The sequence below is a fragment of the Canis lupus genome, chromosome 24 (assembly GCF_048164855.1).
Source record: "Canis lupus baileyi chromosome 24, mCanLup2.hap1, whole genome shotgun sequence".
Taxonomy (NCBI): domain Eukaryota; kingdom Metazoa; phylum Chordata; class Mammalia; order Carnivora; family Canidae; genus Canis; species Canis lupus.
In genome coordinates, this window is record NC_132861.1 from 1,804,706 (window position 1) to 1,818,141 (window position 13,436).

The 13,436-nt window shown below is 41.4% G+C and overlaps 1 protein-coding gene across 1 annotated transcript; it reads right to left on the minus strand.

Annotated features, from left to right (window-relative positions):
• Positions 1-1,996: 1,996 nt before the first annotated feature.
• Positions 1,997-13,037, minus strand: NEK3 (NIMA related kinase 3). Its single transcript, XM_072797181.1, is given in 8 exon segments — positions 1,997-2,504; positions 2,894-3,153; positions 3,534-3,553; positions 6,440-6,493; positions 9,175-9,261; positions 9,355-9,493; positions 10,630-10,827; positions 12,654-13,037. Coding segments are annotated over 7 exon segments (807 nt in total). The 5' UTR covers positions 10,772-10,827; positions 12,654-13,037; the 3' UTR covers positions 1,997-2,399.
• Between the last annotated feature and the right edge of the window lie 399 nt (positions 13,038-13,436).

Below are 13,436 nucleotides of genomic sequence, written 5' to 3' on the forward strand. Positions count from 1 at the left end.
TGTTGACGGACACCGGGCTCCTTCCACAGTTGGGCTATTGTGGACATTGCTGCTGTGAAAACTGGGGTGCAGGTGTTCTGGCGTTTCACTGCATCTGTGTCTTTGGGGTAAATCCCCAGTACTGCAATTGCAATTTTTAACTCTTTGAGGAACCTCCACACAGTTTTCCAGAGTGGCTGCACCAGTTCACATTCCCACCAACAGTGCAAGAGGGTCCTCCTTTCTCCACATCCTCTCCAACATTTTTTGTTTCCTGTCTTGTTAATTTTCCCCATTCTCACTGGTGTGAGTTGGTATCTCATTGTGGTTTTGATTTCTATTTCCCTGATGGCAAGTGATGTGGAGCATTTTCTCATATGCTTGTTGGCCATGTCTATGTCTTCCTCTCTGAAATTTCGGTTCATGTCTTTTGCCCATTTCATGATTGGCTTGTTTGTTTCTTGGGTGTTGAGTTTAATATGTTCTTTACAGATCTTGGATACCAGACCTTTATCTGATACGTCATTTGCAAATATATTCTCCCATTCTGCAGGCTGTCTTTTAGTTTTGCCAAAAGACGAAAAACTGGGCCCGGTCCCCAGTCTTCCAAAAATCTCACAGCACTGGATGGTACCCAGTAGACAGGCATTTCATAAACGTAATTTTAAAGCTCTTACTGTTGTGGTTGCCTCATTTTCCAAAGCTATCTTGATTCTGCTGGAGTCTGCTTAAAAAGAGAAGGTAGGAAGAAGAAGGATGCAAAGGCTCACATTATTACGTTCCTCATGTGATCTGCATAAAGCTTGAAAGACAAGTAAGGTTTTTAAAGTCAGAGAGCCAAAGCATTATCCTGAATAGTGATAGCAAGCTTTAATCATCTGGTAATTTAAACAGAGGTTATTTCTGCTGTGTTATTCCTAATGTTAACATCTGAAAAGGTAAGACACTGCGATTCACTCTTCCTGACAGCTGTCACAGCCCGTGGGACAGGGGTCCCTCACAAGAAAGGAGCTGCTTATTCCCTCACTAGGCGCCAGCAGCGGCAGTCAGGGAGAACTCAGGCACCAGGTCCCTCTTCTAAGGGTGGCTGATTTTCCCTGGCAGAGCCCAGCCATCCATGTTCATTCATTCAACACTTTAAAAACTTGTTACTGAACGTCTATGATGAAGATACAACAGTGAGTAAATTAGATGTAGCCCCTGCCCTCACACAGCGTTCACTGTTCCGGTGGCACTGTCTCCTGACCAGGTGGAGATGCTACCTGACTCATGGTCTGACATGGTGGCACTTCTCCACTGGTTTATTCCTCTTTTTAGAAATGGTAAAACTATACTCAGCTACACCATTTTGAAACTTTTCTCAGACTTTTTGTTGTTGTTGTTATTGCCAAGCATTTTAAAACTAATTTCGCAGTACCCTGGCATATAGACAAAAGCTACAAAATGGTACCTAAGGTAAAATTAACACGAAAGCAAACTGTTGAAACAAAGGTAATGGCTACCCTCTGAGGAATGGAGAAAAGGCTGAATTATAAGACCGAAGGGTTTGCGTTACTAAGAAGGATATACATTCCTACAAAAACAACATTTAAAATTTAACTTCCAGAAAACGGTACAGTTTTTGAGTATCTCTTGTGGAGTATGTGACACTAAGATAATGGGCACCAAACAACAGAGGTTTGCAACATGTCCCTGCAGTGAGTGGATGATCTATTTCTATTTGTCTTCTCTCTTATTCTGCTTGTATCTACCATCTTCAGTGGATCTCTTCAGATGGAAAGTCTGAGTCACTGATGACAAAGGAAAAGGAACAAACTTATGGGCGCCTGGCTGGCTCAGTCGGTAGAGTATACAACAAAAATCTTGCTCTGAGGGTCGTAAGTTTGTGCCCCATGTTGGGCATCGAGTTTACTTAAAAAAAAAAAAAAAAAAAAGGAACAAAAATAGCTTTGAAAAAATTAAAAGATGACAACTTCCAAAGAGACAATAAATTACATTTGAAATTTGTTCAGGATTGACTAAATATATAAGGAAGTTTTGTGTAGCTATTACGTGGACAGTTTCAACTCTTGAAAAGGCTCTACTTTTTAAACTTTTGTTTACCAGATGGTTCTATGGGCACATGGGGATAATTCCTTAGAAGATTAACATTGCATTTTTGTGGTTAGATTCCTAGGCCAGGACACAGAAGCTTTCTACCTGACCAAAGGGAACATGGTACCAATAATGAAACAGAGGACAATCATTAAAATCTCCAAAGTAGGCTTTTTGATCTGTGGAAAACAAAATGTATAAGAATCAGTGCAGAATTACATCTGAAATATGCAATAAGAAAATTTTAATCTCAAGAGATCTCTGAAATTCTAGTAACTTGAAAATTATAGTTTTCTTTTTGGCTAAACTACATTTTAAAAGAAAATTTAACAAAAAGTAAGCTTTCTAAAATTCTTATCTTTTTTTCTTGGTGTATTATGCTTAGAATTTTTGGTTTCTTCTAATACCTGCTCGCTATATTCTGTGATGATCTGAAAATTTAAAGTAGAGAATTTAAAGATGCTGAGTACAAGTTTCTTTAGACACTGCCATAATGTCATTTAGTCAACATTCTTCCCCACAATCCTATTTATAGTTGAAAAATAGAAGTGCCATTTAGAAAATATCTACAATTTAGACACATAAATAGACGTTACTACATGTCTAGAAAAAGATCAGAAAGGTTATGCCAACTCTCCCTGTCAGTATTCTTGGAGAACAGCATTGTGTAAGGGAGAGGAGGAGGAAAAATAAGGTTTTCTTTTTGTGTGTACTTTTCTGCAATATTTGAATTTTTACAAGCATGTACTTCATGTTGTGTTTAAAAGATAACAAACCATTTGACCATACTTGAAAACTGCTCACAGTTGATCTATCATACCTCTGGGGGTAAGCACTTGCGGATAAGCCAAGCCAAAGAGCCTCTAGAGAGAAGTGTCATAGCAGAAGGGCGATGTGAGGGATTTCCTTTAAACATCTGCTTGATTAGATGCTGGAGTTCACAGGAGTACTGAGATGGCAATGGGCTCATGGACCCCTGACATATTTTGAGAATAAGACTTTTCCAGCTATTTGCCTGAACTAAAAAGTAAAGCTGAATTGTAAGAGCAGAGACAAGGCAAGAGTTGAAGAAATGACCAGCTCAACTGAATTCTTATGAATTAATTTAATTTTCTAAGAATATCTGCTACCTGGTCATTTTTCTTCCCAGAGAAGTCCTTCAGGTACTATTTGAAATCTTAACAGTAGGTTCAGAAGGAAGGTAAATGTAAATAATGCAAAACTTCCCCATCTAGATAAAGTCTTAGCACCTGTAATCAATGTGTTTGCAGATACAAATTTTTCACATATTTTAAAAATCAAAGTAAAATACACATGTAGCTTTTTAAGAAGTCAATTGAACTAACAGGCTTTTCAACCATTTGCTTCATTCCTCCCCAGAAGCCCCTAGGCCTGCTCCCCCTGTGATATGCACTCCAGAATGTTCCAGCTTTAAACTTCTACTGCCAAATCCTTTTTACCTTTCTCGTCATCAAAGGAGCTATTAAAATTTGACAAGCAATAGAATGGGATACAAAATGACATGCCAGGATAACATTTAAAAAAATCTTCACTGAAAAAAAAAAACTTCACTGTATAGTAAACATTGAAATTAACATTAGATGTTAGTTAGCCTTGGTAATACTTATGTAAGAACATGTTGGCATTCTGCCTTGGAAGTACACTACCCTACTAACAAAATACGCAAGTGAAGATATGAAAAAGGAAAAAAATCAACATATAACAAAGGAAAAATTCAGGTGAAAAATAAGATTGAATCTTGTCTCAGGTGTTTCAAACATTATATTAGGTTTCTACATTTCCTAAAGGTTTGAGTACTGCTTTTGCCTCAAAGTAGATGAGAGAACAGATTGTTTGCCAAATATCAGCGCACTATATGCCTTAATTCTTATTCCTGCTAGAAAAAAATAAGAACATGTATATAAAAGTTCACAAAAAAGACAAAATCAGGGGAATAAAGAATATAATCATAAATAAGTTACTGAATTTTAAAAATAATCTTATCTGTATATGACAGTGGTTCTCCACTTGGACTGTACATTAGAATCAGCTGTTTTAAAGATTCAGTTATTTGAGAGACAGACCGAGAGCAGGCATGAGCAGGGAGAAAAGCAGACTCCAAGCTGAGCGCCGGGAGCCCTACACAAGGGCTTGATCTCATGATTCTTAGATCATGACCTAGTGCTAAAACCAAGAGTCAGGCGCTCAACCAACTGAGCCACCCAGGCACCCCTGGAATCGATTGTTTTAAAATACACTAGTGTCCAGGACACCCTCAGGGATTTCTTTTTTTAAAAAAATATTTTATTTATTCGAGAGAGAGAGAGGCAGAGACACAGGCAGACAGAGAAGCAGGCTCCGTGCCAGGAGCCCGATGCAGGACTCGATCCCAGGACTCCAGGATCACGCCCTGGGCCAAAGGCAGGCACTAAACTGCTGAGCCACCCAGGGATCCCAGGGATCTCAATTCAATTACTGTGACATGGGCCCTGGCATTGCCATTTTGTAGTCTCCCAAGTTGTTCTATTGATACAGCTGGCATTATAAACCATGCACATTCAAGGAAGATAGCACATGGCTTCAGTTAAGTGCCTTTCACCTGGTGGTGGTGAAGGTTTTTTTCTCCATCACCCATTCTCCTACCTCTCAAGCACATCTGTAAAGACGCTTGCTGGGGGTGTGTGGGATAGGCGAAACAGGTGGAGTGGATTAAGAGGCACAGACTTCCAAGTATAAAATAAATAAGTCTCGAGGATGAAAAGTACAGTCCGATAGTCAATATCAGAATAACATCGTATGTGATAGATGGTAACTATGGTTACAGTGAGCATTCTGTAATGTACAAAAGTTTTGAATCACTATATCATGCACCTGAAACTAACATAATACTCTAGGTCAACCATATTTCAATTAAAATTTAAAAATGAAAAAATGCTTGATTAGAGCCAAATTTTAATCTGTGCCCAAAGGACAGAAATTATTTCTATGCAAAGCTACAAATAAGGATGAGTAGTATGTTCTGTGTAATAAATAACTGCTAAATAAACAGGCAAGTTATTTAACCTCTTTTTTGCTAAATTATTTCTGAAAATATCTTGAAAAAATAAATGTTAAGATAATTTTTTCCACAACAGCCCAAAGGTGAAAATAATCCAAATGTCCAACAACAGATGAATGGATAAACAAAACAAGGTATAGGGAAGCCCCGGTGGCTCAGCGGTTTAGCGCCGCCTCAGCCCAGGGCATGATCCCAGGTCAGGCTCTCTGCATGGAGCCTGCTTCTCCCTCTGCCTGTGTCTCTGCCTCTCTCTCTCTCTCTCTCTGTGTCTCTCATGAATAAATAAATAAAATCTTTTTAAAAAATTAAAAAAAAAACAAGGTATAAACACAGAATGGAATAATTATCCTATCAAAGAAAGGAATGAAATTCTGACACATGCTACAACATGGATAAATCTTAAAAAAATTATGCCACATGAAATAAGCCAGACACAAAGGGAAAAGTACTCTGTAATTCCAATTATATGAAATATCTAGAATATGCATATTCACAGAGACAGAAAGTGGATTAGAAGTTACTAGGGGCTGGAGGGGAAGGATGTGGATTGGAAGCTATTGTTTAAATTTTAGGACAGTGGAAAAGCTTTGCAAATAGGGACTAGTGATGATTATACAATATTGCAAAGTAATGCCCCTCAAAATGGTTAAAATGGGGAATTTAATGTTATATATATATATATTACCAACATAAAAAAACTGAGAATAGTGAAAAAAAGAAGGGAGGGAGGAAAGGAAAGGTAGGCAAGCTAAATATAAAACCACAGAAACTAAATAATAGATATATTTCCCTTAGTATATGCTACAAAAGGGGCTGAAGGCAAAAGTGACACCCATGGAAACAGGCATGCATTCATCTCTTAGAAGGTGGAGGAGGCTCAGTAACAGATCCTGAGACTGAAAACGAAGCAAGCTACTCCATACCATTTACTCAGACTTTTATGGAGGGTAATTACCGACAGGGTGGATGAGTGGGGGGGGGGGGGGGGGGGGGGGCGGGGGGCAAAGCCGGCAGAGGAATCCAGGGCACTACATGGCTATTTTCGGCCCTAGTCTCCACCCCTTCTCTGAAACTATCTAGACCTTAACTCCCAGCTTTTCTGGAGGCAGGGGCACGGTGGGGAGGTCACAAGGTAGTTATCTGTGAGCCAGAGGGAAGAACAAGATGGAAGGCCAGAGACGGAGTCAATGCTCTGCACTCCTACATCATCCCAGGGAAGCAAACTGCCAAGTGGAATCTGGCACATTACTAAGGACTTTGCCAGATATGACAAGGAGCTGCCTTTTCCATTTTGCACACCATACTTACTGGATGCTTAAGGGTACAAGTTCATACAGAATGCATCCCAAGGATCAGATGTCACTGGAAGCATAAAGAAGCAATGGAATGACAAATGGGTTATGAGTGATTATATGAAATATAAAAAAAATCAAAAATGAAAAATTACCTTTAATAAGAATAAATAGCACAAGTAATTTCTAGTTACTAACATAAAATAAATGGTAAGTGTGGTCTAATACGTAGATACTTACTAACAGTAATGGTCACAGTAAAACTCTCTGCTCTCCAGCCTCTATCTCTCTATATCAGGGTGATTCGGGTATCATTTCAGTAGCATTTGGTACAGGACTGAATATTTGCGGGCTCAGACTGGCAGAGCTGGAAGGACTGTAGAAGTCATGCAGTGCAGTGTGCACCGAGGTCATCCATGCACAACCCCAGGCTGTTGATCACACTTCCTGATAAACAGGTCTCTACCCCAGGCACAGCCTGTGCCCCTGTTGGATGGCTCTACGGGATAGTGATCTTCCTTATCATAAGCCAAGATGTGTCTTCTGGAAACCCTTGCCATGCCCTGAGTTACCTGTACATTCCCAAACACAGAGAAAAAAAACTACTCATACTTCCACAAAATAGTTCTTCAAAAATCGTAAGAAGATTCTATGGTTTGCCCCATACACCTACCTTCCTCCATACTAAGCATTCTCATTTCCTCACAACCAGCTGTCATGCCCCAGACTTTTAGTATGTGACAATCTCTCCATTTTAATTAATGGCTTTAATCAACTGTTAAAACCAACTTTTGATTTTTTAAAATTTCAAAGCTAGAGAAAAGTCAGTGTCCATGTGCTCTTAGAGTCCCCTATTGTTAACATTTGCCACATCTGTGAGCTGTTGCCCTCTTCCATATATATATCTGAACCTCTTTAAATAAAGACTGCAGACCCCCAAGACCTTACTCCTAAATGCGTCAGGATGATCTCCTAAGAGCAAGGATATTCTTCCTCATAAACCTAATACCATTGTCACATCCAAGAAAGTTAAACTTAATCCAATATTATTGAATATCTGTCCAAACTCAAATTCCCCCTATCGTCCCAGTAAGTTCCTTTATTGGGACAGCTACTCTGTCCCCAATTCACTCCAATTTTATTTTATTTTTTTATTCAAATTCAGTATTAGTTTCAGAAGTATAGGTCAGTGATTCATTAGTCTTATATAACACCCTGTGCTCATTACATCACCTGCCCTCCATCACCCAGTTACCCCATCCCACCCACGACCCACGATTCCAGCCCCAATTCACTCAATTTTACTATTAAAAGAACCAATTCAGTAGGGATTATCATACCCTTTTCAGAAACCAACCACGCAGAGGGTAAGATAAGCGAGCCTTTAGGTGTTTCTACTTTTAAGAATTCATGCCAAGAATGTGTTACAAAATAATGACCTATTTATGCACAACAGGTATGTTAATCACAACACTGTTTATGATACTGAAAATTGGAAATATATCATTAGAGGAACAATATTTTTTTTTTGCAAGGATGTTTTATTTATTTTCTTTTTTCTTTTTTTTCATTTTTTAATAATAAATTTATTTTTATTGGTGTTCAATTTGCCAACATACAGAATAACACCCAGTGCTCATCTCGTCAAGTGCCCACCTCAGTGCCCGCCACCCAGTCACCCCCACCCCCCGCCCTCCTCCCCTTCCACCACCCCTAGTTCATTTCCCAGAGTTAGGAGTCTTCCATGTTCTGTCTCCCTTTCTGATATTTCCCACTTATTTTTTCTAGAGGAACATATTTTTGAAGAGTTTAAATATGTGGTGGTAAAAAAAAACAACAACAGAATACCAGTTGTACGTAGAATACATAAACTGGGTTTAGAGGGGAAAGCAAATGGATGGAGAAAACACCAAAATGTCATTAATATCAGTGAAAAAGTAGGTGGTTGCCATATCCCTTCATGTATACCTCTATATTTCCAATACATCCCCTGCTCACCCACTGTATTAATGGGCACATTATTACGTATATTCAGAAAAATATTGTTTTAACTCATAAGGCCTTCGTACTGTCTTCTTATAATTAATTAATCTAGTAGTCAAGTACTGGTTAGCCAGTCCTGTAAATATTAACTCACTGACATAATCCAGTGGTTTCCAAATTTTGCTGCACATTGGAATCACTTGGTGATCCTGGAATATTACTGATGCTTCCTTCCCTGCACCCCAGACATTCCGATCATTCTGATACAACTGGTAGGGTTGCAACCTATGCTTTGGGTTTTTTTTTTTTTTTAAGATTTTATTTATTCATTCATGAGAGACACACACATAGAGGCAGAGACACAGGCAGAGGGAGAAGCAGGCTCCATGCAGAGAGCCTGACGTGGGACTGGATCCCCAGTCCCCAAGATCACTCCCCAGGCTGAAGGCGGCACCAAACCATGGAGCCACCTGGGCTGTGCATGCTTTAGGATTTTTAAAAGTGAGAGAAGCAGAATGTGTGAATCAGTCATGTCATTCATATCATACTGTCCCTAGAAATGACTAGCCTTTCCTTCAGCTTTTACATTTAGCTCCTTTCAGCTCTGATTAAAACAGTTGGAAAACTATGACTTTCATCTAGAAGCCTGGGCATTTAGATTCTCTTTCAAATATAGTTTTCAAAAACCATACTTCACCTGAAGGCTACACTGCCTGTCACCAAGCAGTCATGCTTGGTACTCATTATAACAAGTAAGTCGTTACTTACCTTTTATTATTATAAGGCATGTTTTCCCAAATTTCTGGGGGCACGTAATAAGGTGTTCCCACGTATGTACAAGCAAACACCATAGGACTAAAACCATAAAAAGGCAAAACATGATTACAGAGCATTCCTGAATAATGGACGTTTTGATGGCTGTCACTACTACAGAATAGATGTACATACTTGGACAGAAGACAGGCAGATCCAAAATCTCCCAGTTTTACTTTTCCATTTTGGGTGAGGAAGATATTCTGCATTAAAAAAGAGGAGCTCAGATTATGTCTAGCATCATTCACACCGAAGGCAGAGATCTCCAGAGAAGCTGTCTCTCAATGCCTGCTGATGAGGGAGATTTAAGGATAGAGATGCTGACAGCTGAGTCCCAGAGTGGAACATAAAAGAACAAGATACCCTCTTGACAGCTACATATTCCCCTGCTTGGGAATTCAGGATTACAGCTTAGAAATCAAACAAGTGAGCTTAAGACTGTATCAGCAGACCCTAATGGACGGCCTGGGCCCCTGGGTCAGGGACTCCATGTGGCAGGTTCAGGTACAGTCTTAGCACTCACTCAGAGAGGCTGGGACATAGTAACATACATGAGTAAAGAGATTTAATAGTCTTTCTCAGGTAGTACCTTACCTGACTTGTATAAATATTATGTTAACAAATGTTTCTAGGCTAAATAAAAATGTCCCAAAAGAAAACAAAATAACACAGAAAAAAAGAGTGGAATAGTTTTTGTTTCTGTTTTTGCTTATTTAGGCCCCAAAAGGTATTCCACTTACTTTGGACTTGCAAATTCACAGGCCCACCTGGACCTACTCAACCAGAAACTTGGAGGTGGGGCCCAGCAATCTGTGTTTTAACCTCCAGATGACTTTGAAGCACACTTGAGAATCAGTAAAAGAGGTCAAGAACATAGTGGAGAAATAAATACTTAGAATTCTGAGAATCTCATTAAAATGTATTTTTAAAAAATTGATAAGACATTATTAAGCAGCCTCCATGGCACAGATTCTTTCCTGTGACAACTCTGATAAACAAGGATAAGGCAGTACCTTCCTCATCTTCCAGGGAAATAAAACCCAGAGCTGATCCACAGAATAGCTTCCCTGATAACAAAAATTAGCATTTTAAGTTTTTGCTCTTCATTGTATTTTTATGCTCCATTTTCATTAATATGGCACCTAAGTTGCTTCTGCTGAGGCTTCCTACCCTCTTAGGTATGCAAAGTTGGAATTACAAATTGGTCATTGAGATAAAAGTAAACAGCAATTGCCACCTGGACTATTTTTCTCCCTTTTTATTAATTACAATATCCTAAAATCCATATAGAATATATCAAGACCTTATAAAGCTAATGAATAAACCTATTACATCTTTTGTTCAAAAGAACAATTCCATGTTAAATATCAAGAACTGATTTTCCTGAACCAGTGAGTGTACACTTTCAACATGAGCTAACTGCTTCAGCAGTAACCTTGGGAAGCCTTATTTCATTCATGGCAAACATGTGATCACTGTTTTCTTGTTGAACCAAAAGGGCTGTGCTGACGGAGCCCTCTCCGATCACTCTCAGGACCATGTAGCCATCCATGCTGGGGCACCACGCAGCCCGGCTCCACGGACACAGACACTAGGATCTCTCCCAAACTGTGTTCAAAATCAGAAACGTTGAGAATTAAATTTAGTTTCAAAAGGCAGAATTAAGTCAAAGTAGCTCTAATCACCACAATAGGACAACGGCAATTTATTCCTTTATTGCCTGAACACGTAGACCTTCAGGACCTACACAAGTTTTTATAATTCTGAAAAAAAAAAAAAATTTACTAACCGTACTGCATTTATCAAAATATCCGCATATAAGTGGCCCCGTGCAGTTCAAACCTGTGTTGTTCGAGGGTGGTTTGTATCTTTCAATGCCAGAGGCAGTTTTTCAGCACCGCACTTTGACCTCTCATGGTCCCTGCCATCACACATGCCCCAAACAGATGGGACCTCAGACCTCTATAAATGTAGGGGGATGAGCCTTACAGAAAGTTGTGCTAGCATATGGCAGAACTATCCACAGGAGTTAGGAAAATGATATTTAACTGAAGCCTGAAGGATGAATGGAATTTGGCTAGGCAACAAGCAGCAGGCAAGAGTGATGTAAGCTGAGGGGCTGGCATATCTAAGAGCAAGAGACTGTGTTCGGTTCAGGGAATTGAAAGAGGACTGTAACAGACTGGTGAGACAGACAGGGTCTTATCTGAAGGCCACTGTAAGTCAAGTTCAGGTTGTTGGATTTTATCCTTGGGGTAATTAATGTGCTGCCTCTGAAGACAAGAGCATATTAGAAAAATCACTCACTCTGGCTGCAGAGCAAATGGACTGCACACTTGACGGGGCAGGAGGGCCAGACTCCTGAAGCAACAGAAAAGGCAGGAAAATGATGAGGAGTGGAATGGGTGGTGGCAATGGGGATGAAGAAAATGAGGAGAAAATATGTAGAAAGAATTGGTAGGATTTATGGGGGACAAGCAGAAAGAAAACGACAAGACAGACCTCCCAGGTTGCCAGTGTAAACTGAGTGAATGATGATACCATTCCTTGAGAGGAAGGAAAAGCACAATGGCTGTGTGTGTGTGTGTGTGTGTGTGTGTGTGTGTGTTTAATTTTCCTGGCAGTGGGAATGTGGCAGGGGTGGGGAATGGCCTCTGAAGGGAGGCATGTGTTCCTTTTGGGACATGTGGATTTGGAAGTGCCCAAGATTAATAAGAGATAAGCAGAGTCTTTGAACTTCAGTCTTCCTTCCTGTATTTCCTGGATGAAGCAGCTAGCTGGATTAGTTCATAGGTAAAGGAGACTGAATAAAAGTTCCTAACACTTTGCCGGGTACAGAGAAGGCCCTGGTGAAATGGCAGCTATTGGTATTATTAAAAACCTTAGCAACATTGCAGGAAAAACCCCACTGGAATGAATTAACTTAATTTTCAGAAAGCTTACTTGCGTGTGTGTTTTTTAATCACACCACAAAGAATTATGAGGCACAGAGAGCATGGCAGATAGAGCAAAAATCACAATCCAAAATACATACTACAGCAACCTGTAAAATGCCGTTTGTATTCATGTGTATGATAGAATCACATGGCATCTCTATAATTAATTTTTCCATATTAACCAAATTAGATGCATTGTGTTCAATAACAATTCAAGAACAGTCAGGTCTTGAGGGACCTGGGTAGCTCAGTCGGTTAAGCATCTGCCTTACACTCAGGGCATGCATAACCCCGAGGTCCTGGGATGAAGCCCCCAACGGGGAGCCTGCTTCTGCCTCTGCCTCTGCCGCTGCCTCTGCCGCTGCCCCTACCTCCTGCTCATGCGCTCATTCCTGCTCTTTCTCTCAAATAAATACAGTCTTAAAAAAAAAAAAAAGTCAGGTCTTTCAGTATATGTAGGGATCTGAAAGAAAGTTATTTGCCACTGTTGTCACTTACCCTTGGTATTACCCGACTTAAGGAGGCCAAGTTTTCCCATGTTTCTATCCTTTTATTCTTCAGGGTCTTTAGTCCATGTAATGGGCAGGAATCAATAAGCAAGATCAACCACTGACTTTTCTTAGCTGAAAACCAATACTATTTGGCCCCGTTACTCAGTATGACACCCATAGGCTCAGTAAAAGATCTGCATGTGCTGAGTGTGACAGTCTGTTTGCAGGCCTCTCCCGATCAAAAGCCAGGGAAGTGGTTTGGAAATAGTCAGGAGTGGGAGCGGGGAGGGAAACCTCAGCGCGTGAGCTCGGAGGCGGCACCGGGTGCCCACGGCCCTGCTGCGGGAGCGCCCGCGCCGCCGCCAGGCCCCCGCTAGGCCCCCGCTGCCGGCACCTGCGCCCCGCCGGGCGCCCAGAGGGCCGGAGGCCGCGGCGGGGGTCCTGCGGCGCGGAGAGCGGGTCTCCCGGCGCCCCCACCGCGCGAGGGCGTCGCCCGCCCGCCCGAGTCCCGGCCGCCGCCGCCAGCCCCGCTCCCGCCCGCAGAGGCCCGGCGCCAGGTCGAGGAGCCGCTCGCCGGCTTCCCGCGCCCCCGGAGTCGGCCGCAGCGGCCCCGGCGAGCGCGCTCCCGCCGGGCGGGCCGGCCGGTCGTCCCTCGGGCTGCCGGCGACGGAAGGTCCCCGGGTTGGGCGGGAGGCGCTGTAATCGGAGTAGCCGGGCCTACGAAGGACGCGTTTTAAAACCCTGACTCCTTGACTCCCTAGAACAATGCCAGTGATACTGAAGGGAAGTG